At 54.0% G+C, this 26,713-nt stretch overlaps 9 protein-coding genes across 9 annotated transcripts; 4 read left to right on the plus strand and 5 right to left on the minus strand.

Annotated features, from left to right (window-relative positions):
• Positions 1-293: 293 nt before the first annotated feature.
• M406DRAFT_244768 (uncharacterized protein) lies at positions 294-3,245 on the minus strand (the record flags this gene model as incomplete). Its single annotated transcript, XM_040916281.1, has 4 exons — positions 294-407; positions 480-1,782; positions 1,864-2,593; positions 2,654-3,245. The coding sequence occupies 4 exons, from the start codon at positions 3,243-3,245 to the stop codon at positions 294-296; spliced, it is 2,739 nt and encodes a 912-aa protein (XP_040781843.1).
• Positions 3,246-6,844: 3,599 nt separating this feature from the next.
• M406DRAFT_326301 (uncharacterized protein) lies at positions 6,845-8,423 on the plus strand (the record flags this gene model as incomplete). Its single annotated transcript, XM_040920067.1, has 4 exons — positions 6,845-7,253; positions 7,335-7,541; positions 7,673-7,805; positions 8,117-8,423. The coding sequence occupies 4 exons, from the start codon at positions 6,845-6,847 to the stop codon at positions 8,421-8,423; spliced, it is 1,056 nt and encodes a 351-aa protein (XP_040781844.1).
• A 426-nt stretch (positions 8,424-8,849) lies between these two features.
• M406DRAFT_354612 (uncharacterized protein) lies at positions 8,850-10,029 on the minus strand. The gene has a single exon (XM_040922963.1). It carries the CDS (start codon positions 9,924-9,926, stop codon positions 9,483-9,485), a length of 444 nt encoding a protein of 147 aa, XP_040781845.1. The 5' UTR covers positions 9,927-10,029; the 3' UTR covers positions 8,850-9,482.
• A 1,350-nt stretch (positions 10,030-11,379) lies between these two features.
• On the plus strand, positions 11,380-11,968 carry M406DRAFT_67247 (uncharacterized protein; the record flags this gene model as incomplete). Its single annotated transcript, XM_040925053.1, has 3 exons — positions 11,380-11,384; positions 11,459-11,866; positions 11,956-11,968. The coding sequence occupies 3 exons, from the start codon at positions 11,380-11,382 to the stop codon at positions 11,966-11,968; spliced, it is 426 nt and encodes a 141-aa protein (XP_040781846.1).
• A 376-nt stretch (positions 11,969-12,344) lies between these two features.
• On the minus strand, positions 12,345-12,777 carry M406DRAFT_245147 (uncharacterized protein; the record flags this gene model as incomplete). The annotated part of the gene is made up of 2 exons (XM_040916308.1): positions 12,345-12,526; positions 12,621-12,777. The coding sequence occupies 2 exons, from the start codon at positions 12,775-12,777 to the stop codon at positions 12,345-12,347; spliced, it is 339 nt and encodes a 112-aa protein (XP_040781847.1).
• A 668-nt stretch (positions 12,778-13,445) lies between these two features.
• M406DRAFT_326304 (cobW-domain-containing protein) lies at positions 13,446-14,677 on the plus strand (the record flags this gene model as incomplete). Its single annotated transcript, XM_040920068.1, has 3 exons — positions 13,446-13,924; positions 14,040-14,635; positions 14,667-14,677. 3 exons carry the CDS (start codon positions 13,446-13,448, stop codon positions 14,675-14,677), a joined length of 1,086 nt encoding a protein of 361 aa, XP_040781848.1.
• Positions 14,678-14,881: 204 nt separating this feature from the next.
• Positions 14,882-16,959, minus strand: M406DRAFT_67250 (uncharacterized protein; the record flags this gene model as incomplete). The annotated part of the gene is made up of 2 exons (XM_040925054.1): positions 14,882-14,990; positions 15,071-16,959. The coding sequence occupies 2 exons, from the start codon at positions 16,957-16,959 to the stop codon at positions 14,882-14,884; spliced, it is 1,998 nt and encodes a 665-aa protein (XP_040781849.1).
• Positions 16,960-17,825: 866 nt separating this feature from the next.
• On the minus strand, positions 17,826-22,192 carry M406DRAFT_34308 (uncharacterized protein; the record flags this gene model as incomplete). The annotated part of the gene is made up of 7 exons (XM_040921836.1): positions 17,826-18,388; positions 18,821-19,525; positions 19,600-19,919; positions 19,986-20,605; positions 20,890-21,326; positions 21,379-21,927; positions 22,045-22,192. The coding sequence occupies 7 exons, from the start codon at positions 22,190-22,192 to the stop codon at positions 17,826-17,828; spliced, it is 3,342 nt and encodes a 1,113-aa protein (XP_040781850.1).
• A 1,605-nt stretch (positions 22,193-23,797) lies between these two features.
• Positions 23,798-26,170, plus strand: M406DRAFT_246204 (uncharacterized protein; the record flags this gene model as incomplete). The annotated part of the gene is made up of 2 exons (XM_040916397.1): positions 23,798-25,918; positions 25,994-26,170. The coding sequence occupies 2 exons, from the start codon at positions 23,798-23,800 to the stop codon at positions 26,168-26,170; spliced, it is 2,298 nt and encodes a 765-aa protein (XP_040781851.1).
• Between the last annotated feature and the right edge of the window lie 543 nt (positions 26,171-26,713).

The raw sequence follows: 26,713 nt of genomic DNA on the forward strand, positions 1-26,713 counted from the left end.
CTACTCATAATATTTGCACAGAAGTTAACTCCAACCCGTTGAGAGTCTGGATGTTGCTAATTAAATACATAGATGGTTCGCAAAAGCAGCAAGCCGATAACGCCCCCCCCCCCCCCGGCCCAGTCCTTTAATTCTAAGGTATCTCCCAGTCTATAATATCCCTTGTTCGGTCATGGCGGATCGTGACGCATTTTGCCCAGCACGCCCTTCTTTTTGAAAACACAAATCGACCTCTCAGATGTAATCTATAGAAACAAAGAAGGATGCCCGTGCGCTGAGCGGGCTTCTTGTCTTCACAATCCCGTGGCCTTCACACATGTCCACAATACCACTGGCACCACAACATTGTCATTTCCGCCCGTGAGGACTGCCTCTGTCAGGCTAGATAAGGATGCGCAGAAGCCCGTCTTGCGGAAGATTGACGACCATTCTGAATCCTTGAGGCCAGCCAGTATTCCATCAAAGTTGTGTTGTGAGACGACCGTCTCGGCTCGGGAAAGCGAGCGATCAAAGCTGGAGACGGGCCAGCCGCCAACCCTGAGCCAGAGATTAGCAGCCACAAGGCCTGCAAACACGGCCATCGCGAACGCCACGCTGCCCTCCAGACTCTTGCCACCCTTCCAGAACCACTTGTGCTTCCCCCAACGGCGCCCGATCAGCGAGGCGGCAGCATCGCCCAGGCCAACACAGACAACTCCTGCGACCATGCTCAGCTCGCGGGCCGGCGTCTCCCAGCCCATCATATTTCCGGTCCCAGTCCGAGGGAGGGACGCCAGGCTGAGCCAGAGCGGAATGGCGCAGCCGATGAGCAGGAAGATGTGTGAGATGACCACGGGCCCCTGATGATCGCGGCCGTCCGTGTACGGCTGTAGAAAGTCTCGTATGGGTTTGGAGAGTGGTGGAAGTTGGCTTGCACGGAGGAGATCCAGCAGGAGAAAGATGGCCAGGACGATGGCGAGAGCGAGGGCGCACCAGGTCGGATCAATAAACGTTGCTGGTAGAAACATGGATACCATCATGAAATGGAAGATCTTGCGGCGAGTGTCGACTTCATAGTATGGCGAGAGCCGAAACACCACCGCTAGACCAAGGATGATGACTGCAACCCACCAAGCAGCTAGACACAACCTCGTGTTGGCCTCGCCGATCGAGGCATGACGAAGGTGCTCAACCCAGCCTAGATGGCAGGACTCGGAGCCCTCGCCCGGAAGGTCTGGGAGCACGAAGGCCCAGTCCAGCCATGTCGACATGATAACCTGCATTCTGAACCAATGTATGTCGCCAAGGACGTAGCCCACAGCCCAACCGATAGGATAATGACCAGCTGTGGCATATTGTCGCACGTAGAACCCAATGGGAAGGAGAACCACAGCGACGATGCTCGCGTACGCCCATGCCGCATAGAGCAGCTTTCTTCTGTTGGCTTCTCCCGGGGTCAGACCGTAAAAGAACCGCACGGAGGACGATGCACGCCTCTTTTGTCGTCCTGAGGAGGTATGCGTCTTGGATGACTTCATCATAGTCTCCGCGAAAGGCAAGGTACGCCGTCGAGGATGTAGGGAAAAGCTTTCTGGCTCGTCCAGACCAGCGTGCAAGTCGCCTACAGGCTTGTCAGAGCTCGTCTGCGTTTTTCGCAAAGGAATGCTCTCGTACAAGCCATCCATCTGGGAGGCAATTGATCTTCGATGTGCTAAATCGGTCCCCTGCGTGCCCTCTTCGTCGGTAGAAAGGCCAGAAACCACAGCGGAGTCCTCTGTCTCGGAATCAAGACCTTCTTTCGCCCTCTCCCACGGTCTCCATGGGAACACTTTGAGACCGGCAAAGAGCCAGCCGAGGGCAGTGTCGAGTATCCACGGCCCCCACGGAATGAGCCTCAAACCAGCAGAAAGGCGGTCTATCGAAGCTCCAAAAAGGGAGGTCCGGGTTGAAACTGTGTTTCGCCTGAGTCGCCATTTCGGAACCCTTGCCAGGCTGATGCTCCATTCAATCACAGGTGCGCAAAAGATGAGCACGCCAAGTCCGCCTAGCCAAAGAACGGACTGTAGAACTACAGCTTGTGGGGACCTGGAGAGTATGAGAAGATTAATGAGGGATATCGAGAGCAGTTCGAGTTCGGCCGTGAGGAGGCTGCTGGTTGTTAGATGGTAAAGAACCAAAGAGAGGCTCTGATGGAGAGGGTAAAGAAAGACAAGGTCTTGAGGGGAGGTTGGCGAAATATCCGACCAGTTCTTGTGCTCTGAAGGGCTCGCCGGGAATTTTTCACGGTTCAATGCCAGAGGCAAGCAGGTCAACAGCCAGTGGATAGGGTTGATGACTTCGAAAGTATTGCTGGTGGGGACAAGACTTCGGGGAATGGATGCGATGCCGAGCACGAGATTCGGTAGGATGACGTCCTTCAAATTCGCGGCTGTGAGGAAGGCGACAAGTAATGGTAGTAGCTGAGGGTATAGCGCAGGCGCCGGGTCGAAGGACAGAGGGATCGAGAGTGGTATCTTGCTCTTTAGGGGTTCACCCTTTTTGTAGGCCCATGCTGCGACTCGCAGCGGGTAGAGCAGTAGCAGCGCCGCGAAAATCGTGCTCTGTAGTATCAACTCTAGGGCCAAGTCTCAGCATTTATCCACAACAGATCAGATTGTTCTGCGCAAAAACTCACCATCCTTCCACGCCGCGACGAAAGGCTGCACGACCGGGTTACGAATGACAGTCCGCGCCAGAACCCCCAGGATTGCAACCTCCGTGCCTCTCCTTACTAGCTCCCTGTTTCGTCTCAATCTCTTCGCCTGTCGCCTCTTTTCGCTTTCTTCTTTCTTCCACCTGGGGCTCGACGACAAGATTCCGTCGCGATCACCATCACCGACCGTCGGGGTCAGCAGTGGTGTTCCGGAGCCGGACAGCGCCTCATGTCGGCCACGAAGACCCTTGTGGAGTTTTGCCTTGGGCGCAGGCAGCTTCTTGACAAAAATCTCGTCGTCAGCCTCGGTGCCGCTGTCGGTGGCGGGCGTCGAATCCTTTGTGAAGCTCGGCGCAGGCAGAAGCTGGTCGCGAATGTCTTCAACAGGCCCGTGGGTGGGGATCGTGCTCGCCCTGGCTACGACGCGATCCGAGGGTTCCAGCAGTTCCCACTTTTGTCTGTGGTACGGGTGCGGCGACCGTGACAGCTCACGCAGGTTCTCTTCGTCCTTTTGCTCCTCCTGCCGGGTCTCATCGGCCTCGGTAGGGCCGGGAGGTCGGAGGGTGTCGGGCATGGTGTGATTCACGAGTGCGGGCCGCGAAGCCCATGAGGCCCAGAGCTGAGAGCTAAGAGCTGCGGCAAGGGGGTCGAGGTGATGGGAGCGTCGTCTCAAGGGGAGTATTGTCGCTCTCAAGATGGGTAGTCGAGGATAGCAGGTGTTCCCATGATTCGAAGCTGGACTGTTCGACGGCACAGGATGCTGTGGTGGTAGTGTTGAGCCCCTGGACAATTCCCAAGAGGTGGAACCCTTTTTCACATGCAATCTGGCACGAAGGGATTCAACAAAATGCCTGTTCGAGTTTACGTTGCGCTGGAAGCCACAAGCTATCCTTGTCCATAAGCCCTGGCTTAGCGCGCTCTGAGGCGTATCGATAAGACATGAGGGCTGGACCAGGGGGACATGCTCCTCATGAGGTGAATAGGAATTATTTTGCTTAGGATATGCTTCATTCATTTTTCAAAGTCAATCATTGTGCTCTCAACTACAGCTCTTTCAATACCTCCCTTTTGTTTTTGATCTTGTTTCCTGCCAGTTGGCTGTTATCTCAAGTGTCAGACATTGAAGACACACCAAGTTCTTCGCAGTCCATCCTGTGTTTGGCCGCATCATTAGTTGTACCATAGTATGTACTATGGTATACGTCCCCCACGAGTTACAGACTCTGAAGCAGTATTTGAGAAGAAAATGCTTCTTTTAGAAAGGATGAACCAACATGCCAGCAGAGCCACGTGCAAACCCAATGAAGAACATACATACCGGTACTCTTGAGGCTGTACCGTAGTAGATCTTATTACCAAAAATAGCCGCTATGATCGGCTGCCCGCCTGACCGCCACCATGGGCCAGCAGAGCCTCACGCTTGTGGACTCCAAATTATGTACAGTATGGCCTTTGGACGCACCAGTTTTGGCGCGACGGAGTGATAAAGGCTTGGAGAGAGGAACGCATTGGCTGTCGACGACGGATCCACGGCGAATCCACTATGCAGCAGCGATGTGGTTCCATGGGAATACGAGCCACCAACTGACGACGGTAGCGAGGCTGTGACGTCGACCAGCCGTTCAGCAGGTGATGGATCCACCACGCTGTGACGAACGCCGACAGGGATGAAACTTCTAGGCAGTGGTTCCAGTGGAAGCTTGGGGGATTTTGATTTTGTGATTGAGCCCTGTAAAGAATCTCGATTGGGCTTGCCGTAAGCCGTGGCACCGGATACTCGACTGTCTTGTCATACCATCCACGAATTCCTTCTGGTGAGTTCCATCTGCATGACGTGGCAGTAGTAACCTTGGTTTTTTCTCTTCACCTTTCTCCTTCACTTCTCTCTTCCTTCCCCATTCAGACATGACCAGTCTCCTCCCATCAGCGATCTCGATAAGTTGAAAATCCCTGGTTGCCTAAGCCACTTGTGCTGATGAACAACCACTTTCGACGCACCTCAATTAGGCAATCAATTTCTTGTTCGCCATTTACACTGGATGGAGTTTGGTGCAGAGAGAAGTCCGGCACATGCGGATGCGGATGGATCGGATTGTTTTTAGGTCGTGCAGAAGGGTGAAGTACCAGATCACCCCCGGCCGCCAGCCTGCAATCAGGATAGGCTGAGGTCGATGGCGGGGTTTGTGAATACGAGCCACCCTTTTTGAAACGGCCAGCGAGGCTAGTGCAGCTCCGTATTGTTGTAACTGCGATAAACAGCAGCAAATGACGGCCTGTCTTGCTCGGCCTCGGCTTCTTCCAGGAAGTATTCCACAAAGATCGTCGTCTGGCTGAGAGAAGGACATCGCGTCGATCGACCCGCCCCTGGTGGTCTCCACACGCGTCAGGATGTACTATGGTACTGCATATAGCTGAGATACGAGCCACATCAGCAGTAGAATTTGCTGCACAGATACCTGCCTGGACGAGAGAGGGAGCAAGGGCGGGAGAGTATGTGGCAAGATTGAAGGCTCAGGAGAGGAGAAGGAGGAGGAGGGGGAGGAGGAGGAGAAAGAGCTGGGATAGAGATCCGTCCAGGGTGCAATGCACCCTGCAAGCTGCACTATCACCTTGTTTGCAGGGCAACAGGGCAGGGGTGTTACGCAGACTACTATATTAGTATTTTGCAGAAACCTGCATGGGAAAGTACAGTACAGCGCATGCGAAAACGAAGCGATCCCCCCTCTCTCCACCCTCGCCATGTTATGGATTACTGTGGACCATTTTTGCATGTGTCAGAGAGATTTTGGTGTTGACTGACCTGCGAGACTCAATTGTTTTTTGTCCCCCCTCCCCCCTCTTTCCCCCCATGACTCCATACAACTGATTGAACACAAGTAATCTCGTCTATATCCTGCGCACTTAAACCTTATCATAGTAGGTAGGTACACTTGTCTCGGGAATTTACCGACTACTTAAGAGCCCTGGTGCAAAGTTTATAGAACTACTACAAGGTACTATGGATATTCATCGGCAAGAGAGTCAAGATCCTAGTTCATAGCTGAATGAAAAGCGGCGAAGGGGAGGAGGACAAGCATTTTGGCAAAGCTTGGCACCCGTGTACTGTGGCGTCAGGGCCAAAGCCCTCCTTCCCTCTTTCCTTGCTATGGTACAAGCGTACAGTACGGCAGCCTGGGCAGGTACTCTTTGGCAAGTCGTGGTTCGTATTGACCAAGGGCCCCCCTCCTTCTCTCTCACCACTTCCAATTGGGTCCCTCCTGTGTGGTTCACGCCGTCTTAGTTTATATGCAAGTAGATCCTCCTGAGGGCCTTCTTCCTTCCAAAGGAAACCCTTCTCTCGCCCTCTCTCATGTGCTGTTCCCATCTACCTTTTCTTGTTGCCACTTCTCCGTTGCATTTGTATTTTTACAAAACCTAGAACGCCGCGTGTCTACTACCTGATGCAGGTTTAGCACCGGCCGTGCTCTTCCGACCCATTTTCCTCATAAACCAGCCTTTGATATATTCCAAGAACAGGGTTTTGGGATTCTAGCGTGAGTGAGGGGCATCCCAACTCGATCTGTCTACCAGTCCTGCCCTGGCTCTTACACATCGCAACCTGCCACGGCCAGAAACAGGAAGAGAAACCCCTCTCCGCCCCCTCTCACCCATTACTTGCTCTGGCTCTCTCTCTTGGGTCTGCCAACTTTCTTGATCAACACCCCTGCGCTTTGGAACCGGACCCAGGCCCCATCACTCACCACAGTCCACTGCTGTGACTCTGCAAAGACAGTCTTACCAGGTTTCACCTGTCGTCGCACTGCCGTCGTCGCAGCACACGAAAGATCATCCATATCCATCGCAACTTACAGCACGCTACGAGGGGACGGACCCAGCATCATGCAGCTCTAGACGCCCAAGATAAGCGGATTTGCTGATCGTAGACCGGATCCCCGTCGAAGGCTTGCGAAGCTCGCCCCATTGCTGGTGTGGCAGAGGCTGCTCCGGTCCCACTCCACGGCATTCACGCTTCCGCGCGTGTGCACACCGGCGCTTGCTCTGCTGTCCTGTCGATCCGGACACACGGACTCAGACTCCCTTGTCTCGTCTTTCTCTTTCTCTCTCTCCCCTTCTCTTTCTCTTCACATACAAAGCGCCACTTCTCCCCCACCTTCCCCCACGCCAGCCATCATGATGGCTCCCTCGACTCTTTTCCTCACCAAAGATGTCGAGGCTCTCGGGGCAGAAATACCTTCAGCAGTCGACCAGGAGAAGCAGCTCTTGAGGGAGAGGGACCAGGACCAAGACCAGAACCAGGACCAGGACCAAGCTGTACACCGCACCGACCGGACGAGGCAACGACACAGACGAGCCATGGCTTCCGGACGGAAACTCCTGCTGGCAGTGCTCGTGTGCTGCTTCATGACTTTGGGCCTCGCCTCGGCTGGATTCCGCCACTCTCGAGGCTCCTGTCACGAGGAAGCCGGCGATGCCCAGCACGTCGTCGTCGATGCGCAGCCCTCGAGACTGTCGTCGCTGCTTAGCGCCGGCGAGATCCGCGAGCTCTTTGAGAGATTCACTCCCGGCGCCAAGGGCTATCTTGGTAAGCGTCAAGGCGGAAATGCCACCGCCACGACAACAAGCATCACCACATCCGCCACTACACTCCTGTCGTCGTCCACAGCGGCCACGGTGACTGTTAGCAGCTCCTCTGAGCCGGCTACGTCGAGCACCGCGCCCGAAACTACAACCTCTGCTGCGGTGCAGACCACGCCGACGAGCACGGCTGTGGAGACGACAGTGCAGACAACCACGCAGACCGAGACGGCCCAGGCGACCACCACCACAGCTATCCCTACTCCCTCAGAACCAACAACTGCTGCTTCTTCTGGTACGTCTATATCCACTGAATCTACCCCTACTACATCCACTACTGCTGCCCCTGTCACAACGACCGAGACCTCTTCAGTCGTCGTGCCCGGTAGCACAACTTCCTCTACTCCTGCTTCTTCTGAAAGTCAGTCTTCAGTATCTTCATCTTCTTTGATTGCCTCCCTCACTTCCTCTACCACCACCACCTCCTCCGCCTCCTCCACCGCTTCCTCTTCGTCCAGTGCTGGGACGACCATCACTGTCGCAACATCGACTACCACTGGTATGTCGGTGGACTTCTTGCAATATTGATGTTTCTCTTTCGGTGCACATTTTCTTTTGTTTTGAGCTAGCTTACTCTGGGTGTTGTTACCATCTCGTGAACTGGCTCATCGGAGTTTGCATTGGGGAACTGCACCAGAGACTCTGGTGTGGCCCTCCTGTGTGAGCAGCCACGGTCTCGGGCTGGAGGCAATACATTCTAACCTCTTTGCTCGAGAATACCTCCCCCCCCCCCCCCCCAAGACTGGTTCTGAATAAGTAGGATATTGCCGGGCAATGCTGACCGTTTCTCACAGCTCTACCAACCAGCAGCCAAGGAACAACTCTCGCGACGCAGACCTCGGTGCCGACGACCGCTGGCGCCAGTAGCGAGACCTCAGCCACAAGCACGTCACTCTCCTCAACTCTGGTAACTGCCACTTTCACCTCGACTCTCCCGAACGGCAGCCTCTCCGTCGTCACCAGGACTTCATATTCCTACGTCGGTGCTGCGGGGGTCACAGGCACGACGACCACGCCAGGGGCCAGCCTGCAGACCGATGGTGCCGCCCAGGACAGGCTGCTCACGCCAGGCATGGCCATGGCAGGCGCTGGTTTCTGGCTGCTGCAGTACCTGTGATAACGGCGGCTGTAGCACCACGGCACACAACACACGTCAAGCCCACCAATCCCTCTCAACTCTGGCATTTTTCCTTTCACGCACTCCTTTGCAGCAGAACTAAAATCACCTTTTCCTCGGCATGGCGCACATGGGCAGGACGGTTATCTCTGGATTTACTTAATGGTTATCAGCATAGAGGGAATTTCTGCATATACTCGGCATTTACTTTTGCATAGCGATTTTGGAACAGCGGGATACGGCGGCAAACAGTATCGGACCACTCCTTATGATACCCCAAGATAGAACACGGACAATGGAGCCAAAAAGCAACACGTGGTAGAGAAACAGGACACATGTCTAACACTTAGACCGTAATCGAATCAAATAGGGCACCATTGAGCAACTTGCGTTTCATACATACTTCTTTCTGTCCATGTGGCAGCTGCTTTTGTTTGTGTGCATTATGATCTGTCGTTCTGGCCTGAGGAAGAAACTCAGGAAGTAGTCTTGACAAGCATGAAACTCCCTAATGAACCAGAGAACGTGTTCCAGTATTTGATATCGGGCCCCGTGCTGAGTCGCATCACACTCTTTGACCAGTGATGCAGCCTAGCTTTGGCCCTCTTCGCCATGGTAGGGCGACACCACCCTTTTGGAAATCACAAAAACGAAGAGCAGGTACCAGGGCATGCTTAGACAGGTAAGCATGATAAGAGAAGCATGTGAAAGATAGACTGGGTATATTTGCTAAGAAAATCACGCAAGAGGAATTTCCTATGGGGTCTCGATCGCGCGGATAAATCGTCGTCTCCTGTGATGGATCGCAAAGTTATCTTCGTGAGCTGCTGGGGAAGCGCTCCGAGAAACCTAGAGGGCGGAACTGGCGAATCAAATCCTCAGAGCCTGAATAGAAGTATAACACTCAAAACGGGATTCCGCCTCTTGTTGTGTAGGATGCGCTGATGCCATGTCCATGCTCAGAAGGCTGTCCGTTCAATGGGGGTCCAGTTTGCCGCCGATATGTTTGCCTCTGCCTCGCCCTCCTCGGAACTGACATTCTCAGGGAGGTGGACCGCTTTAACCAGGTCCGATCTTGGGCATGTCATGATGCTCGCTCAGCCTGGCCAGGTACGTGTTCAGCTCGTCAACCCGCTCTTTATGGGTCTTCAGCAGCTCGGGTCTCGTTTTCGACTTCTCGGCTAAGTCCAACATCTTCTTCCTCTTGGCCTCCTCAAATCTCCGCTCTGTCTCCGTCAGCTGCCTCCGAAATGGGCCTTTATCGGTGGCCACCTGCTCCTCCACCTCCTCCTCCACATCCCCCTCCTCTCCATCGCCACTTGGACGTTCTGGCTCTCTGCGTTTGGAAGAAGAGGGGTGGGAGGACGAAGGCTCGTCGCCGGTCGACAGATTCTTCTCGAGATCGCTCTTGCCAGCCTTCTTCTTCTTGTGCTTCTTCACCTTGGCGCCTTTTATACGGAGGGCGCCGCCTGCAGCCGCGGAGGTGTAGTCGTCGGAGGGCATTTTGGGAAAGGGGCGGCGCAGGTACTCGTGGATGACTTGAGCGGTGTCGTGGCACCAAGGAAGGACGGGGTCGCTGAGTCTCTCCTGATGAGGAAGGTTGTTTGGTGGGAAAAGTGTGGATAGAAGACGGAGAGTATGGAATATCGTAGTTGGCTGTTAAGGGGAGCGTCGACGAAGAGAGAGGCTCCAACAGCCTTGTATCGATAGCCAGGCACGCAGGCATCTGGGTCGCCCGACCCCAGCGTAGCTTATGTAATACAGACCCCACACAGGCTCCCGGTCTCCACTCAACCTCCTACTTCAAAACTGCGCGCGCCTGAAAATTTTCTTTCTCTTTTCTCCTTCTTCTCTTCTTCAGATCAAAAAGTATTCACGGAGAAGCCACGACCGTCACCTCGATATCTACAGTGCCGTGTTGCCATGTTTTCTTCGGGAAACCCTCCGAAGATAAAATTTCAAACTCCTCGATTAGGAAGTCTCGCACTCTGCACTCTGTGGGTGTGAGATGCCAATGACGGGAGACATTCATACAATACATAAACGTACCTTGAAGGGCTCAGAAAGGGATCCGAAGGGATCCCACGGCTCGACGCTGGAGGGAGGGGGACAAGGCGCGCATCATTGGACTGTGCCTGGTGCGCTCGTCTGCTTGCCAGGAGTAACCTTTCGAGATGCCTCCATTATGCGTGGCTGCCCTTTTGGATGCCTTAATTCCATCTAGATCTGACACGCTTCCTTCGTAGAACTCCTGATGCCGAACCTTTTGCTCCGCTGCATTCCAGTGCTCTGGCCTTTCAGGTCGAGGAGGGTGTCTCACGGAGGGACCCTGCGACAGGTGTCAGGCGCTGCATGCGTGCACACCAATGACTGCCGCGCGGGGGCCCTGACGCCAATATTGACACCCAATAAAACACCCATCTGTCTTTGGTGATTTGCTCCCTTGAGGCTGGCTATTGACCTACGTTCCGCAGTGGACACTCTGAACGCCACAACCGGTCTAAAAAAGAAAAGATAAAAGAAAAAAGGCAGGGAAAAAAAGACACAGGGCGCGAAGGGCTCTGGACCATTTTTGTGTTGCACTTTTACCTGCTGTCATGGAGGCAGGGAGGGAGGCGATGGCAGCCTCGTGACCTTGAAGCGGGACGCGTGTGCATGCCTACCGCATTCCTCACTTATCCCACACATATGGGCGTCGTCTAGTCGGGGGACATTAAGCATTGGTAGGAAGGAACATCTGTGACCTTTTCCTTCTTTTCTTTCATTTTTAACCTCCATTGTGCTCCTGTTCTCTATCCACTTCTTCATCGTCTTCTACGTGGCCATCTGTTCAGTCAGTATCGTCATGTCCTCAATCTTTTGATAGCACTCGTGGCGCTTCGACCCGCCGGTCGTCTTATTCTTGCTCATACGATACCCTTTGGTTATCTTCACACCTCATACAATTATGGACACGATGTTGTGAGTACCTTCCCTCGCACGTCAACAACAGGTTGGGCCTCTTCCCCTCCAACGTTAATCCTCCCCGTCATCAGGTACGAGTCTACAGCACAACAACAACTTGCAGGCACAATCCTCACTGGTCCCCAATTTGCCCCCGCGACAACGGGTTCCACCATATCGGTCTTCACCACAGAGTACTGCTTCACCGCTCAAGCCGCCAACTCTGCCTCGCAATGGCCCGCGACCTACACGGTGCAGGAAGTCTGTACCGGCGACCAGTCGACTTGGACAGCTCCAGCGCCACCACCCAACTTTGTCACCACCATCGTCACCTGTAACGCCTGTGAGACGCCCACGCAGACCATCACCTGCCCGCTAAACACGGCGGGCCGTAGGGGCGCCGTGAGCATCTGGGGCAACGGCGTCACCGCCACCGCCGCCACGGCCACGGCCACGCCAGTACTGAACGCCTCCGAGGGCGCCGGCACGAGGACTGCATGGTGGGCGGGCGTGCTGCTGACACAGAGCGGGTTGCCAACGGGTCGATATACTCTGTCACCGCCGTCGGGGTATGTTACCGGTGCTGCAGCTGCGGTGGTTGACTGGGGAAATTTGGGGTTGATATCGGGGATGCTTATACTTGCGATGGGATGGCTGGTGTGGCAATGATTTTTTTTTTCTGCCAAGAGAGTACTGATCTTGAGATGTTTATCATGAGTTTCCTTTGGTTTCCCTTTTGCCACCTTTCTTTTATTGCCCGCGATCGAGAAGTTTGGTTTGTTCCTGTCATACACAATGAGTGCATTCTCCTAACGATCAACCTGATAACCAGAATATCCAAGTACGCTTTTCTTTTTGCTGCTGTCAAGTGGTTTGTGTCTGACGTGTATTCTTTTGCCATACGCCGAATGTAATGTTCATGGAAAGAAAGCTCCAAAATATAAAGCCACGCTCTTATGATCCCTTGTTGTCGGTTCGCTAGTCCACGTACATCCCATCTCCGTTCTGGCTGCGGTGCTGATCTCTCACAAATTCCTCGATCTGCACATCATGAACAGGCCGCTCTGGTGGGCCGGGGACTTTGGCCTCAGCCTCCGACGTGGCAGATTCACCCTCTTGTTTGCCCAGAACCTTGGCGGCTGCTGGAACGTATTGCGAAACTTGTTTACAAGATCCAATGTAAGTCTCCCTGAACCGGGCCTTGGGTGGGCATCTCTTTTAGAATGGAGCGTTTGCTAAGGAGAAGCTGCTCACCTTTCTCGACAACCTGGTCCACCACGCCCCCGCCTTCACTGCTGTTTCCCTGGTCGGGGAACTTGACCTTGTGGGCGGCCCCGTCTAGCTGGTCCTTGTAGGTCGGGGTGGCGTTGTCCTCGTTCTGGACGTCGCTTGCTGGCTTGGCTGAAGACATTTCGAGAGAGTTTCGTCCTGGGCGTCGTTGTTGTCTACCGAAGTAAGTGGAGGACTTCGTATGTGGAAATTTGATGGCAGGAAAGGCTCAGGAGGTGTAAAATGAAGTTGTTTGCCTGAAGGCATGCAAGCTTCCTGCTTTATGGCCTACGATGGTACAAGAACGTGACGTCACTCGACCGTCATCTCAGCCAGCCTCGTTCTCAAGGGTGAGATTGAGCCTCGTTGGTCTACTGATCACCTGCTGTCGACTGCCCTACACATCAGCTTGAGGTATGCTGCTGAGGAAGATCAATTGAAGCTCCCGTTGATGTCCCTTCTCTACCCTGCACTCCCCCAGCTTTATTCGAAAGAGAGTAAGACTTGGAATGGTCCCTGCAAAAACAAATAAATTCCGAGTGTACCCATGTACTATAGCTACTTTATCTGCAAGGGATAGCCCCTGCAAAATCGATAAGTGATAACCTTAAATTTCATAGCCGATCCGGACGCGCGAGAACGGGTCTCGTCTGAGGTCATGGAGGTATTTTCAGAAAGACTGATGAGCTGAGCATCGGACGACGTTTTCTTCCCAACGTCCCACTTCCGACCACCCTCTATCCTCTCCTGCGCAGCTTCCACGCCGCCTTCGCCTTCTCGTCGCACCAGAAGGAACCACCTATCCCAAAGATGGCGGCGCCGATACCGATCACGATCATCACGGGCTTCCTCGGCTCCGGCAAGACGACGCTCATCCTCAATCTGATCCCACAGCTGCGCGCCGCCAGCCCGAACTACCGGCTCGCCCTCCTCAAGAATGAGTTCGGCGACCTGGCCGTTGACTCGCAGCTCGCCTCGTCCAGCGCCATTTCGGGCGTGCGCGAGATGCTCAACGGGTGCATCTGCTGCAACCTGGTCGGCCAGCTGGGCGAAGCCCTAGAGGAGCTGCGTGCCGACGTGACCCCGGATCGTGTCGTCGTCGAGACGTCTGGGTCCGCGTTTCCCGCTACCCTGGCCATGGAGATCAACCGTCTCGCAAGACGGACGGGTGCCTACGTGCTTGACGGCGTGGTGAGCGTCATTGACGTCGAGAACTGGCAAGGCTATGAGGATACGAGCGTCACGGCCAGGCTACAGGCGAAATATACAGATTTGATTGTCTTCAACAAGTAAGTGTCGAGACTTATTGCTACTTCTGTTCTTTATTATCGGCCCCAGACTCTCCTCGCTCTGTCAGGTTGGGAAGAGAAAAAGAGAGAGAGAAATGCCTGACCTTGCGTGTAGGTGGGAGAATTGTGATGAGCGCAGATTCGATGAGTGCCTAGACCGCGTAGGCGATCTGGAAGTCGACACAGCCTGGGTCAAAAGTGATAAGGGCAGGGTGCCCATGGGCGTCGTCTTCGGCATCGATGGCGGTCTCGCACAGACACTGGCAGAAGGACCGAGCGGGCATGCTCATGACCACGAACACGGCCACGACCATGAGAAGGGCCACCAGTCGGAGGTGGAAGTCCTGTCCATCGAGCTCAGTGGACCCAAAGGCTCAACAGTCAACGCAGAAAACCTCCAAAAACTCCTAAAGGCGGCACCAAAGGATGAAGTCTACCGCATCAAGGCCGTGTTGTCGACATCAACAACAGTCAGGGGCTCGGATGAGGACATGTCCATTCCCACACCACCACATCCTCACAGCAGGTTTATCCTGAATTGGGCCTTTGGCCGGTGGACCTTCACACCAGTACCAGACGACATCACTGAGCACGACTCGAGCAATCACAAGATACTGAGGATGACCATAATCCTGGCGCGGTATGAGAGCACCAAGTGGAAGAAGAAGCTCGAGGGCGGCGGCCTAATTGAGCTGGATGGCGGAGATAAAGGTGAGTTGGTCGTCACAAAGATCTCCTAAAGATAAAGATTGATACAAGTTTGCATTCGAACGGTCAATCATGCACATAGACAAGGCAAGAAAGAGATGGCTATATTGTCGTCCATTTATAATAGACGGTATATACACAGACACAAGACAGAGACTCGCCGCCAATCTTGGCTGAAAAAAGAAGATGCTCCCTTTCGCACAACTTCTCAATTTGGCATCAATCAACTCACTTTCAACATTGAGCGTATCAAAACATGTCGACATGATCGTACTCCTCAGACAACTCGGCGTACAAGTCATATATCGATACAATTCGGTCATAGACACTCGAGCCCATCGACGTCCTTTGTTCAAGGCTGCAGGGTCAGTCGGTTAGTCGGTCGGTTCACGCTGCTACAGGACAACAGACCAAGGTCCAATACATCGAACGACTTACCTGGCAACGCCCTTCCCCTCCTTCTCGGCATAATAGCTGAACCAATCTCCATAGCTTCCGCCAGCCTCGTGCTTCCTCCACCCAGCCCGCTTCTCGGACCCCTCACCCTCGTCGGCCAACATCTTCATCGTGTCGCCATTTTCATCATCGTCATCATTCGGACAGAGGACCATCTGCCCCTCGCCAGAACGCACCCTGCCAACACGAATGACCTCGTTGCCCCCATCGCTGAGCATACGCCGGCCAAGATGGTACAGAGCAGACTCGGACGCCTCGACCTGCGAAGCCGGCGACGAGATGGACACCCTGCGTAGGGGTGGTGACGGGAACACCTCGAGCTGTTGTGCGATGTATGGCGTGGGTGAGATGCTGAGCGACCGCGAGCTGAATCTATATGGTCCCTGGACGGGCGTCTGCGGGGTCGAGCTGTCTCTCGGGAAGGGAGGTGCCTTTAGCCATGAGATGGTTCGAGGAAAGGACATGACAGGATCGTGCGGAGACAACCTCGTCGGGGTGTTGTTGTTCATGGCAAAGCGCTTGGCCTTCCGTGGTGAAATGGTCGGCGGGGAGAGACTCGGCGTTCTGACTACGATGTCTTCATAAGCTGAGTCTGAGTCCTCCATGTCGGAGTCCCTTTGCTCATATTCCTCCCGACATTTGTCGCACAGTCTGGCATTTGGCCTACAGGGCTCTGGGCACATCAGACATCTCTTGTTCGGTGGCGTTCTCGGCGCCTGAGCGGTTGTGTTTTCGACACTCTTCGTCTTGTGAGCCTGGCCAATCTCTCTCAGCAACAGAGTCGATGTTCCGGCTACATCGTCGTCACTGTCGGTACTCGCCCAATCGTCGGCCGTTACGCTACTCCTCGTCTTCGTAGCCCACGCATCGGCATCATCCTGCCGCGGCCGAGGCGGCGTCTTTAACAACTCCTCCGCCACAGCGGTATTCTTCCACCCTGGCGGCCTGCTGGTTGGAGCTTCCATCGAAACAGGCGACCACGACAGTGGACTCAGCGTGCTGTGCATGTTCGTACCCTGCTTGCCTCTGTCCTTAGGGTCCAGCGCTATCAGCGCCCTCTGCGACAGAAGACGTGGGGCTCGTGCCGATTCCCCGCTGATGACACTCTGCACGCCGCGGCTGTCGGTCGACCGTGGTGTGCTGGGCGTCATGGGGCGCTGAGAAAGCCCGACAGCTAAGGGCGTCGTTGTCATTGTCGGCGTGAAGACGGCGGTCACGGGCGTCATGGGACTGCCTGGGATGGACTCCAGCCGCACCACTTCTGGTCTTCTGTAAACAGGAGGGGTCTGTACGCTTGGTTGTTCGGAGTGAGAGGAGGTGGCCATGCCGTCTTGGGGAACAACAATGAACGGCAGTCGTCGGTGGTTCTTGCTCATGGAAGCACCTCCACGGTCTTGTGGTGGATCGCTTCGAGATTCTTGACGGCCGACAAACTCATCATACCTCGAATCAGGGATAGTCAGACTCATCGTCCTCGCCTGCTCCTCCTGGCTCGACCCCTGCCTCTCCGCCATCTTCCCCACCCTCGCCTGCGCAAACATCTCTTTAAGCGCCTCCTCGCACTCACGCTCCGTGCGTGGGTTCATAGGCATCGGCGGTGAGTACAGCGGCATCCTGTCGGGTTCATGCACGACCCTGAACAGATCTGTCACCGTGCTGCCCGACGTGGGAGTCGTCGTCGTCGTGCTCCTGGGCGACCTGAGGCCGAAGATACCGTTGTTGTTGTTTTCCGACGGCCGTACGAGCTTGTTGATTTTGGACAGCAGGAGCTTCGCCTTTGTGCTGTTATTGTTGCTGTTACTGCTGCTGCTTGGACTGCTGAGGGTGGAAGTGGAGGGATTCTGGTGGACATCGTGGTGGTGCCGGTTCATGTTGGGCAACAAGAGGGCACAAATTACGTAGTAGGCGGCGCGAGCAGCGCGCGTCTCGACTGGAATGTTCACACGAAAATGCGCGGTTCTAGCATGACGTCCCTTTTTTCTTTTTAAATGGAAACAAAAAATTCCAGACGGACGAGGCTGAGGCCCAATCTGTGCCCGGCGCAGCTGGTTCGTAGAAAACTCCGTGCGGAAGGGGAAAGAAAGAGTGAGTAACAAAGAGTCAACTTTGTGAGTGTGAGCCTGTGCTTCCCCCCTCCGAGTCCTAGTCAACTTAGAAGCTTGCGTCAGGATTGCTTTGTTCTTGTCATGGAATATGCAGAGTCCTTTTGAGCAACCGGTTTTCGACGGTCGTTGTGTTGGGAGGTCGAAAAGGGACCGGACAACGGACCGATCAATTGCTAGTACAGACTCGCTCCCTTGACTTGGCGTGAGACAACACACACAGCACACCACACACATCACACGATTCGTGACGAGGGATACATGAAGCCTGCAAGGGTGAAATAGGTTTATTTAGTAAATACTATGTTGTCATTGTCTTCCCTCTTCTATGCCGTTTCTAGAATGCCACGACGCCTGAGTGCTATGCTCAACTTCCCTTTCTTTGATCAACCAGATGAAATCCGCGACTATGCAAAGTTGTGAAGGTGATTGAAATGCAACAAATAGATTGCTTGAGATGGAAAATCTTTCCCTGAAAAAATCCCTTTCGACTGACTTGGAAAAACTGCACGGGAAGGGAAATGAACGTTTCCAGCCCGTCGAGGTCGAAGGCGATATGTCGGAGCTAATAGACGATACTAGATACACTCTTCTTCCAGCTCACAAACTGACGGTCACCCTGCATAACAAAGAAATTAGCACCAAGCCTTTTTAGAGGGAGTAATAGATGGGCAAACTCTAAATACGTACGTCATGTTGTTGCTCAACACCAGCAACACAGGAGGCAAATCACTGCAGAGAACCTCGATATCCGAAAGGTACTGCACACTCGCCTCTTCGCTCCTGCAGGTTCCCTCGGCCGGTATAGGCAGCGTCGTGTACAAGACTGCAGAGTCGCTCGAGTTCTGACGCAGCAGCTCGTTGAGGATTAAGTACTGGGCCCGGCTGGGCAGGTCATTAAAAGAGAGCTGTAGGCTAGGGTTGTGACCACCAGGGCCGTTGTCTGCCTCTTCTTCCACGCTGTTCAACTGGTAGGAAGCGAGCAGGTCCGGAATATGGATCGCAACGTCCTTCTGGCTCTCTCCAGGGGACGGAGGCTCCGTCCGCGGTTTGCTCTCTGGTTCCAGCGCAAATGAAACCATCGGCCCGACCTCTCCTTGGTCATGATATCTTGTTTCCGGGGGAGCAGCTTGGCCTGAAAATTTGACTTGCGAAGCTGTCCTGGAGATCCCTGGACGCTCTTGAGGAGTTTCTGATTCTGCAAATCGGAGCACTGGGCCCAGCCCGCCCTCTGACTCTGTGATTTCGGTCTGTGGTAGGACTTGGCTGGAGAACCTCACCGCCTGGCTGCCCTGTCTCGAGAAGGCTGGTCTCACCGGCTTGGGTGTGTGAATCCTCGTGTGCACCTGGTCCCGCGACTCGTTCCGACTCAGCCCTCTCCGTGGGCTCTCCGGTCGGTCAATCTCGAGCAGGGCACTGGAAACTGCTGCCAAGTTCGGGCGGTACGGAGCTTCTGAAGAAGCAGTGCCTGATGCCCCCGCCTCGTCACTCGACATTGTGCCGTATGACGTTGTCGCTGTCGCCGTGGCCCCTGGCGACCTCGAGATCCTATCGACCTGAACCTGTCTCCCGCGCACTAAAGGCTCCCTGATCTGAACGGGTGGGAAATCGTTGTAGCTCCTCCTCCGACTTGGCGAGGAGAGCAGTGGCCGGCGAACAGGCTCGATGTGTCCCAGGTCTCCCTCGCTCGCTGCGCTGGCATCATCGTTAAAGTCAACATTGCCCTCGTCATCAGACGTGTCGGTGTCATTTTCGCTCGTCGAGCCACTGTGGCTTTCGGAGCTGCTGTCGAACACGTTCGGCTGAAGATTCGCCGTGTGAATGCCCATGTTGACCCCGAGCCTGGCCAGGGTAGAGACAGTAGGCTTCTTCGGGAGCTCCGCCATTCTTGCTATACTGTGACGTCTGCGCTCACCATAAGACTCTAGATCGTTGTGTGGGTTGAAAACTCCCGGCCTCCCAGCAGTTGACTCTACTATGTTTGCTAAGGAGTCGAGCTCCTGTGACGCGCTCATATGATTCCGCCGGCCTCTCAAGGTCTGCAGCTCATCCCACCACTGCTCATCCTTTAGGCTGTCGTTGACCATAGCATCTGTAATCGGATCAACAGTCTGGCCAGAGACAATTGTCTCATAGGTCGCAAGGTCGCCGCTTGCTAGATGAAACACGAGTACATCTGCCTCAATTCTCAGCTTCTCGAGCAGGGCTTTGACTCTTCCCCTCTCGGAGTTGACTTCTTCCTCGTACTCGACAAAGACAAGCACGCGGAGCTGGTAGACTTTGTTCCAAGCCTGTACGGAGTGCAGGATACAGCCCAATTGCAGGATGAGTGTGTCTGTTGTACGAAATTAGCGCACACCAAAACAAGAAGGGTGGGGGGGCGGGTCTGCAGATGTTTGTTTGACTTACAAGTGTCAAAGTTTGTTGTGAGAACGCTTTTCCCTTCTGACTGTAATTCAGCAGACATCTGTACTGGCCATAAATCGATATACTTCTTTCGGTTCGTGCCGTCATGCCGAGGAGTTTCGAGTTTATGAAAATCCTTGCCAATCGCAACATTCATTCGGAACCTCAGGGCCAGATCCTCAAGAATAGTGAGGTAGTCACTTGCGCTCATGAGTCCTTCCGTACGAATGATGTCCGTGGGAAGATGACCCTCCAAAATACGTGCGGATGTGTCGCCGCGCCGCCGCCTCGGAAATTTTCCCTCCTTGATAGAAGAGGCACGACTGAGTCTGGGTGAGACGAGAGATGTCGGGACTGATAGGCGCGGATTCGCTTGACGCAGCTCAGACAAATTGTAGAAACCAATGACGGCGATGTTGGGGCGCATGCCGCCCAGCCCTGCAGACAAGATGAGGTTGCGAACACCCCACGTGATGGAGGGACTCATGTTCAACTGCACAAATGCTTTGATTCTGGATGCGTCGGAGATGTATTTGGTCCACGCCTGCTGTTGAGATTTGGCCTCTTGCACCCCAGAGGTGAAGTCCGAGGTGACAATGACGTGGCCCAGGATGTACAGCGCCCCTTTCTTCATCGAGTTACAGAACTGGATGAGGCGTGTTTGATGGCGCGGGTCGTTCACGAGCAAGATAATCTGCGGTCTCCAGAACTTGATGTGTTCCGGCTTCATCCTTAAGAGGTACTTTCGAACCTGATGATAGATCAAGCTCTGACTGATATCTCCCCAGTGTTTTGGAGGAGACAGGTAGTGAAGGAGCAGAAAGAGAAAGATCAGGAGACAAACGGCCGTGGCAGCAGAAGTCTCGTCGATGAAGAACATGGCGGCAGCTGACATGATAGCGCCGGCAAAGGCGCTCTGCCAGCTGAAAAACTTGAAGCCGGGTCTGAAGTTTGGTGCAGAGCCGATCCTGAGAAGAAAACACGCCACGTTCATGGTAAAGAATGTCAGCTGTGGAGTGTTAGCCTTGAGATATCAAAGAAGACGGTGTCCCGGCCTGATTTCAGCAGTAGGACTTGGTTGAGGTAGCGACTGGCCCCAAAGTACTTCGGAGCGTGAACCCCCAGTACTGCCCTATCTACCTCTTCTCCTCAGGAAGTGCTTCGCAGAGACAGGAAGCACTGAACAATTGGATGATAGAAGATTTTTTCTCTTTTGTTCAAAAATCATCGGGTAGAGAGAGAGATAACGGAGAAGCTCAAGGAGATAGCCCTCCACGGGCATGTTCAACCTACCATGTAGAAGATGGCTATCAGTGAGGCAAGCTGGTCAAGATACGCGAGAAGAGCCAGCTGAGCAATCGCGTACGTCAACAGCACTGCTACGAAGGGCTCATCGGTCTTCTTCAGACCTTTGCCAAAGAGTGAGGATCCAGGAAACAACTTGTCTCGCGCCAGTGCTTGCATCAACTTCGCCGCACCTAGGATGCCCATCAACGCCGAAAAGAAGGTGACGGCCAATTCGCCGGCGAGGATAGTGGGTGCATAGAGGCTAGTGTCCTGAAGGATATGGGGATTTCGAAGGAGAGAGCCATGTGAGGTGCTCGCTGCCATTGATAGAATGACTATCAGGTAGGCGGTAAAGGTGGTCAGGATAGCCCAGAGGGTGCCTGCAGGAATGGATCTGCTTGGAGATTTTAGGTCTCCTGACATCGAGGCCCCGGCAAAGATACCTAGTGGACGATTAGAACTTGTTATCTATGTCCACAGCCAGAAGACACAAACCTGATGTCGCAGGGAATAAAATCCCAAAGAGGTCCCGAAAGACCTTAATCCCATCATAGTGCTTGCCTTCGGTGTGCGGCCAGAGGTTAGACCTGAGCGTAGTCAAGCTCAGCCCCGTGAATTCGACGTCAAGGCTTGGATCCTCAAAGGGCTTCCTAAAGATGGCTGTGATGGGTATGCTCAGAATAGCAGCCCCCAGGATGATGAGCAATGCGTTGCTGGCCTTTGAGAACATTCCACTCCCTGCGAGAGACAAGGCAGTGACCACGACCAAAGCAATCGTCTGGAGGAGATAGGTCCACCAGTACCCCTGCGGCAAAGTCTGCTCGAAGTTGGACTTGAGGACTGCGATCAGACCGACAATGTTCATAGCCGTATTCAGTGCCTGCGCCAGATAGAAGAGAAGCCCGATTGAACCACCAAACTCCGGACCCAATGAGCGGGATATTAGGTAGTAGGTGCCGCCGGATTTGACCTCTCCATTTGAGCTGACGGCAGACAACGAGAGCGTCGTGATGACATCTATCAAGTAAGAAGCCACCAAAAGACCTAGTGAAAAAGGTTTTAGCCATGACCAAGATCTACGGATAATTTTTATATGTACATTGTGGTGGTGGTTGAGGAGGGGTTGGGCGGGCGGTGGTGGACAGGGATGTCGTTTCTTACCCAGCATGCCCATGAGGCCAACTTGACCGAGAATCAGGCCAAAGCGCAGGAAGAGAAGGATGCTCAAGATATTCAGGCATACTGGTATGTAGACGCCAGAGATAAGCCCTAGTTTGTTATGCTTTTTGCCGCCATTTGGATGATCCATATTGTCCATGACGAAGAGGTTTCACGGCTGAGAGACATGGGAGATGTCCACGAAAGCCCCTGGTGACCTCCACACAGGTGTAGAAGAGATTCTTTTTGGTGGCGAGGTAGAGAACTCAGTCCCTGCAGCACGCGAGAAACACGTCCCAAATCCCAGCCCCAATGTTGACTGAAGCCCACACTAAGACGAATAAACATGGGTGAGTGAGGACGAGCGGTGTGGTTTCACAGCACCAGGAATAATCCCCAAGTCGTATACTCGTTGTGTATCAAGAGGACCATCGGTGTCACTGCATCACAAAACCAGAAGGGAGGAGGGGTTTCTTGTGGAGGTTGCATACCAGATCGGCAACACGAGTTGAGTGAACGTCATTTCCGTCTTGTGGCTGCCCTGCTCGTTCCCAAAATACAGGCACCACTGCACCCCTGCACGACAGCATGCCCCACGCCCGCTTGCCGCGGTGAGCTCGAGTATCAGTCTCCATTATCTTTTCTTGTCTATCGTTACATCTGTTGATCGTTGTATGATCTTTTGTGCGAGGACTTGGACGTCGTCTTTAAATTTTGGGATTTATTCCAATCAGTTGTGCTTCGTAAGGTGCCTCGGACGCTGATGGATCGACAGTATAATAGCCTCTATAATTGTTAAGCGCTCCAGCCGCGATGGCAAATCCTGAAGGCTCCCGAAGTAACTAACATCTTTCGGAGGTCCGAGTATTCTTGGAAGAGCCATGAAATCCGGTCCTGGACTCGAGACCCCGAACCTTAAATTGGTATTCTCAAGATGTCTCAATCTTTTGTGTTCCAGCGGCCTTGAAAGATGGTTCATGAATCTGAGGGTAAAATATACTTATCCAACCCTTCCTCCTTCAGCCATTGAAATACGTAGCTTTGCAATAAGTCAATAGATGGGGTTGAAATCCTTCAAGGGGTCAGGACCTTTGGTGGGCAGACATCTTTCTGCCTGGGAATGGGCGACATGTCGTTGTCTAGGGCGGATGGAGACGGATGGACGAGGCATTGTCCGTCTCGTGCTGGGTGATGTCAAGGGGTCCCGTGTCTGGATGCACGATAAGCTATCGTAGCTGAACAGTACATGACTCTAGCAGTTTTCTCCAGAGGCTGCGCGGAATACTGTTAGCAATACTTAGGCCCCCACGAAGATGATAGGGTCAGCTGGACCTTGCCGGCTGAGGCAGGTCCTATCACGAGCCGTGATCTTTCTTACTATGGCTGTTATGGCAGGCTCCTCACAGCCGGACTCAAAGGTAATATACCGAGTCATTTTCTCGTGAGCTGTTCTTCCTTTCCAGCCCTGAAAAATGCTTCAGGGCGCTGGTGAGCTCTGAGAGACCCCTTGTACAATACCCATTGCCGTCTTGGCTGTCGTCAGTCAGAACGCCCGCGATCCACAACAGTGGTCCGTTTCTGTTAAAACAGCCGCCAGCCTCCTCGCAGCAGTCCTTGATAAGCAAAGCGCTCAGCAGCAGCAGCAGCAGCAACGCCGCTGCCACCGCATAGCACCTCGAACCCAGCCGCTGGGCCCAGCTACTTATGTTGTGCTGACCTACTGTTCGATTCCGCAACAGATCAGACTCTCTACACAATGTCGAGTATCGGAAAGGATTCAGCGGGCCAGCCGCCTGTAGAGATCCCACGCTCTGCCTCGCCAGGCTCGTTTCGCAGCCGGTCCTATGGCACCTCAGTTCCACGAGCAGGCGCGACCGCCCGCCTTGCATCTCCCATCCCACAGCCCGGCACATCTCCCAGCTCCCGCGTCCGAGATGCGCAGCGCAGTGCCGAGACAGATGCCAGCAGCATAACAGGCTCGATAGCACCTCTTCCCGGCGCGACCGGCTCCTCAGCAGCACCCGGACCTGGCATCTCGGCTCTCGCGGCGGCCCTGTCCAACTCTTACGGTGCCTCTCCTCCACGCTTTGGCACGCCTCCCGTACGAGCTCAGTCGCCCAGCGCGTCTAGTGCCCAGAACCTGCACTCTGCCACGCCGACAAACTATGGCTCTTTTCACCCGCAAGAACGAGCCATCAGTGGCGCATACGAGGATCCCGAGATTGTACGACGCCATCTTGTGCAGCCGTCCGATGCCGCCTACCAGTCCGACGACTCGAGCAGCCGCAGACCGGGCGAGACCAGCGGCAAGGGGAAGCAGCCGGACACAGGGACGGACGACGAGGAGTTTTCGAGTCTGCGGCTGCAAGGCGGCGACATTACGCGGCCAATCTACAAGTGGACCGAGGAGGCTACAAACAAGATCCAGCGCAGCAAGAGCTTCAGCATGCCACGCCCCGAGCCAGAGGAGGAGGTCTTGGATATCACCACCATCAAGGTGCCTGGCGGGTTCCGCCGGAATTTCCTTCGCCGCAGCGCCGGAAGCCCTGCGCCGGGACCCGGAGGACGTGGTGGGGATATCGAGTACGGGGAACCGTCGAGTCGGCAGCCCCAAGTGTTCACGTCCAGCTTCCTCGAGTTCTTGAGCATCTACGGCCACTTTGCTGGTGAGGAGCTCGAAGAGGACGATGAGGCGCTGAAGCCCGGCGAGTACTTCTCCTCGGGAGAGGAAGAATGGGACAGCGACGAGGATTCGGACGAGGACCGCGAGCCGATGGAGGATAGTGCCCTGCTCACGCCTTCGCGTCGAAAACGGAGAAGAAAGCATCGGACCAGTGGAAAGGCCAGCCCGACGGGTGCCGCTCTGGTGCTGCTGAAATCGTTCGTCGGGACTGGCGTCTTGTTCCTCCCCCGTGCTTATCTGAACGGTGGCATGGTCTTCAGCAACCTGGTCTTGCTCTTCGTCGCGGCGCTCAGCTACTACTGCTTCGTGCTCCTCGTCACATCGCGCCTCAAGGTGGAGGGCTCGTTCGGCGACATGGGTGGCATACTATACGGCAAGTGGCTCCGGTCTCTCATCCTGGGCTCCATCGTCATTAGTCAGATCGGATTCGTGGCGGCCTATATTGTATTCGTGTCGGAAAATCTCCAGGCCTTCATTCTCGCGGTATCCGACTGCCAGACGCACATACAGGTCAAGTGGTTGATCCTGATGCAGATGGTCATCTTCCTGCCGTTCTCGCTCTTCCGCGACATCAACAAACTCAGCTTCACGGCCTTTGTCGCGGATGCCTTCATCATTCTGGGCCTGGGCTACCTCTTCTACTACGACGTGTTGACGCTCGACAAGTTCGGCCTGGCAGATATCATCCTGTTTAACCAAAAGGACTGGACGCTGTTCATCGGCACCGCCATCTTCACCTTCGAGGGCATTGGCCTCATTATTCCCATCCAGGAGTCCATGGCCAACCCCAAGAAATTCCCCAAGGTCTTGTTCGTGGTCATGATCATCATCACGGCACTATTCACCGTCATGGGTGCCGTCTCTTACGCGGCCTACGGCTCCAAGACCGAGACGGTGGTCCTGCTCAACCTGCCGCAGGACAACAAGCTGGTCAATGGCGTGCAGTTTCTGTACTCGATGGCCATCATGCTCTCGACACCGCTACAGATCTTCCCTGCGATCAAGATCCTGGAGAATGGGCTCTTTGCGCGAAGTGGGAAGTACAACCCGTATATCAAGTGGCAAAAGAACATCTTCCGATTCTTGTTTGTAATTTTATGTGCCATCATTGCCTGGGGTGGTGCAGATGATCTAGACAAGTTTGTTGCATTGGTGGGCAATTTTGCCTGCATTCCCCTTGTCTATATCTATCCTGTGAGTGTCTCCCCTTGCCTCCCTTGTTTTCCTTTCTGCTCAATTCAAAGATGTATATGCTAACACTATCTCTAGCCCATGCTGCACTACCGTGCTGTGGCAAGGACCACTCTTTGGAAGATTTCTGACGTCATCCTCTGCATTTTTGGCTTTGTTGCCATGGCATATACCACGATCCTGACTGTTACCAGCTGGGCCGGAGGTGAGAGTGGCCCTTCTCTCCCAGGATACTGTGACAAGAAGGGTCTGTAAATCAAACTGTGGATTGTGGGGTTGAGGGGGGGGGACGGGGGAGGACTGTTTGGAGATGAGGTGGAAAGCAAAGTGTTAATGGCTGGATCTTCTTTGTGTGTGCAAGAATCATAGCATAGCATCATCATCAAGGGAGTTCAAGGCCGCTGTGATTATTCAGAGATTGAGATAGAATAGATTGACAAGATATAGCTGAAGCATTATATCAAGGCAATTGTTAAAAAGAATTGAGATATAGCCTGCAACTATTGTGATAGAACACTATTTCAATCACATGCAAAATTACAATGGTTGAAATGGTGATGAATCAGAGATGCGGGTGATTGCCGGGGGGTTCAGTGAACCCAACCCCCACCAAATGTTAGTGGCCCCTTAGCCAACTGACAGCGGCAAACCAACACTAGCGTGCACCTGAAGAGCCTCAATCCTTTCCTCCCAGCCTCAGTCCAAACCCATCTTTTCCTTTCTCTTTGGCTTCCTGACAAACCACGACTGCTCATCACAACGCCTACCATTGCTCTATTCTTACCAGCTCTACATTTC

Source organism: Cryphonectria parasitica (genome assembly GCF_011745365.1).
Source record: "Cryphonectria parasitica EP155 unplaced genomic scaffold M406scaffold_1, whole genome shotgun sequence".
NCBI classification, from domain to species: Eukaryota; Fungi; Ascomycota; class Sordariomycetes; order Diaporthales; family Cryphonectriaceae; genus Cryphonectria; species Cryphonectria parasitica.